The sequence below is a fragment of the Anopheles coluzzii genome, chromosome 2, assembly GCF_943734685.1.
Source record: "Anopheles coluzzii chromosome 2, AcolN3, whole genome shotgun sequence".
NCBI lineage: Eukaryota > Metazoa > Arthropoda > Insecta > Diptera > Culicidae > Anopheles > Anopheles coluzzii.
This window is the reverse complement of record NC_064670.1, coordinates 36,193,927-36,196,969: the sequence shown is the minus strand read 5'-3', so window position 1 is coordinate 36,196,969 and position 3,043 is coordinate 36,193,927. Positions and strand designations below refer to the sequence as shown.

At 51.5% G+C, this 3,043-nt stretch overlaps 1 protein-coding gene across 1 annotated transcript; it reads left to right on the top strand.

The window, feature by feature from the left end:
• The first annotated feature begins 215 nt into the window (after positions 1-215).
• LOC120952976 (antigen 5 like allergen Cul n 1-like) lies at positions 216-2,441 on the top strand. The gene is made up of 3 exons (XM_040372592.2): positions 216-668; positions 1,637-1,881; positions 2,031-2,441. The coding sequence occupies exons 1-3, from the start codon at positions 231-233 to the stop codon at positions 2,305-2,307; spliced, it is 960 nt and encodes a 319-aa protein (XP_040228526.2). The 5' UTR covers positions 216-230; the 3' UTR covers positions 2,308-2,441.
• Positions 2,442-3,043: the final 602 nt, after the last annotated feature.

The following is a 3,043-nucleotide window of genomic DNA, read 5'->3' as shown; positions in this document are numbered from 1 at the left end:
AGTGCAAGTGTGCGAAACACGGTCCCCCTCGTGCGAGGCAGTGGGCATCGATTTATTTTTCCCATGAAAATTATGATAATTTTACAATCACTTCATTTCCAATGACCCCGGATACAGCGTAGACGAATGCGCGAGGTCACTGCCTGCACTGGCCGAGCGTGGGAAAACGAAACCCCCGCTCCCAGTGAGCTGGATCATATCAATCAAGGGCAGTGAAATCGTTTATAAATATGACTAGCCTAAATGCAACGCTTAGTTACACTTCACCGTGCACGAATCACCGCATCAAGCGCACCACACAGACGGGAGAAATGAAAACGCGCACCGAAACCTCATTCACGGCGCCGCGGCACGGGCTTGGCTGGTGCGCGCTAGTGGCGCTTTCGGCGGTTGCCTTGGTAATTGCACCGATCGGTGTTTGCAGTGCTGCAGCCAACCCGGACGCTAGCGATTACTGTGATCCGGCGCTGTGCAAACCGAACCATGCCCACATCGGGTGTAACGCTACCGGCCAGTTTGGCGAGCTGTGTCCCGCCCAGACGACGCAGCTCGTGCCGATGGAGCAACCGCTGAAAGAGCTCATCCTGAAGCTGCACAATGGATTGCGCAGCGAGCTGGCGGGTGGCAAGATGGACGGGTTTGCCGCAGCGGAAAGGATGGCCGTGCTGGTAAGTGTGCTGGGGCAGCGGGGAAAGGGGGATTGTGTGCTTGTGGCCGGATGTGTTTGTATTGTTTCGGAAATAGTGTTTGGTTTGCGATGGTTTTGAAGCGGTCGGCTAAAACTAACGAAATGTTCGATACGAAAGAGTTTACTGTGTCGTGTTGTGGATGATTATGGAAATAGAATTTTCTCCCAAACTTTGATAAATTATGTAAGCAAACAAGACACACTAGAACAGAGGGAAGTAAGAACCGGAGAGTGTTACTTATTTTTTTTGTTTTGTTTCATCAAACTAATGGAGTCCATCAGACGTTTAATTCAGTTTTATTCATTCAAAATATACGAGCATTTCGTATTTCACATTCATGTTTGGCAATTGCTCGATAATGACCTTTCAATAGACCTGATACCAATTGATCTTCGAAACCTGTATTCCTAGAAATATTTGCAATCATAGCCCGTCTCATAAATGGTCTCATGCAATCGTCATTTTATTGATCGAACGTCCAAACGCCAGTTTCAAGAATTCACCCCAATTAACCTTTTCGCCGGGAAACAGCCATTTTAAACAACGCTCTGAATAGTGAACCAAAAAAGGGGTTGGTTTCGTTTTTAAATTGACCCCAATCACCCCTCAGGGCTCGCTGAAGCCACCGGCCATTTCCATTTGCTGGTCGGGGTAAGGGACAACTGAAGGGTTTTTTTCGCATGGCCCCGCGGCCGGCGTCAAGTCAAATGCAATTTACCGCACCATGTCCATCAACGGCCCGTGGCCGATGGTGGATGACACTTTTCAAATCACTTTTTCATCTGGTGTGCGGCTGCTGTCCACGCCTCGGGGAGGAAGTAGGGCTAGGACCTTGCTACCAACGTTTTTCATTTCCATGGCATCTCTTTCCGCTCTTCCATTGCGCGCCCAACTTTACATCACCGGGCGGGCCTGTGTAACCAATGCCATTGATTGATGCCATTCAGGAGTGGGACGACGAGCTGGCGAGCCTGGCCGAGCATAACGCTCGTACGTGCCAGTACCTGCACGACGAGTGTCGCAGCACCGAGCGGTACCGGAACGCGGGCCAGAACATTGGCCGGAAGTCGCAGGCGGGCAATGTCACCATCGACCTCGAGCGGGCCATCACCGATCTCACCAACAAGTGGTGGCAGGAGTACGTCGAATCCAATCAGACCGTCATGGATGACTATCGGGCCGTCGGTGAAGGGTAAGTGTGTGTGTGTGTGTGTGTGTGTGTGTGTGTGTTGGTTTAAAACCGTGCTTGCAGGCGCGTACGGTACGGTTTGGGCCTTCTATCTCCTCTGCTCTACTGTACGGCTATTTCTTTGGGGTGGATTTTCAACCCCCTCCTTTCAGGGTGGATGTTGGACATTTCGCGCAGATGGCCAGTGACCGCGTGACAAAGGTTGGCTGCGGAGCGACGAGCTACTACCACGAAGCGAGAAAACGGTCCTACGTGTACTACGTCTGCAACTACTCGCACAGCAACGAGCACGGCCAGCCGGTCTACCGGAAGGGCACGCAGTGTGCCCAGTGTGCCGAGACCAAATGCAGCCCGACCTTCCCGGGGCTGTGCGAGGGCATCGGTGACGCGATCGATAAGGAGCTGTACCCGGCTGCCAGCGCGTCCTAGGGCGACGGACATGACGGACGGCTTAATAAAAAGTGACACTATTTATTCCGACACGATCCGAGCAAAAAGCGACCAAATGCAGGACAAGCACGTGATTGTGTAGCGCTTCCCCCCCAGAGCGGGCGGCGGGTGAAGATGGTTCGTTTGTTTGTTCTTTTATTTATCCATTCGTTGCCATTCGTTTCCAATTGCGGGCTCCGCTCAGGCCCTCTGTCTCGGGGGCATTTCGTTCAAACTTCTCCTCAAAACACCGAAACAGATCGCGCACGTCAGAACCAGATGGACCAAAACTTTTGTGACGTCTTGTCTATCCAGTTTGTGCGTGTTTGCGTGTGTGTGTGTGTGTGTGTGTGTGTGTGTTTTGCCTTTTTTCGTGACTCTCCTAGGCACGAATCAATTGTCCTATCACCGTTAGCTACGCCTGACTGCCGGCCGGGGACAGGTGGGGGAAAACAAAACACAAACATTCAAACTAGATTCCAGCCATCGTTCCCGGAAATGGAGCACAAAGTTAACCGCAGCGATAAACATGATCGGACTGATTAATGATTGTTTACCAAACAGCGACGGTAGGGTGGATAGTTTTGATTCCAAGTTTCGATTGCCTCAGGGTACAACAGAAAAACGGCTTGATTGTCTTATCAGTGCTTTTCGACGGGGCTTTGTGTGGTACAAGGGTGGGAGAGGTATCGATGGTAGCTTTAGAAGCCCCCTTCCACTGCAGCCGAGTGTCGAT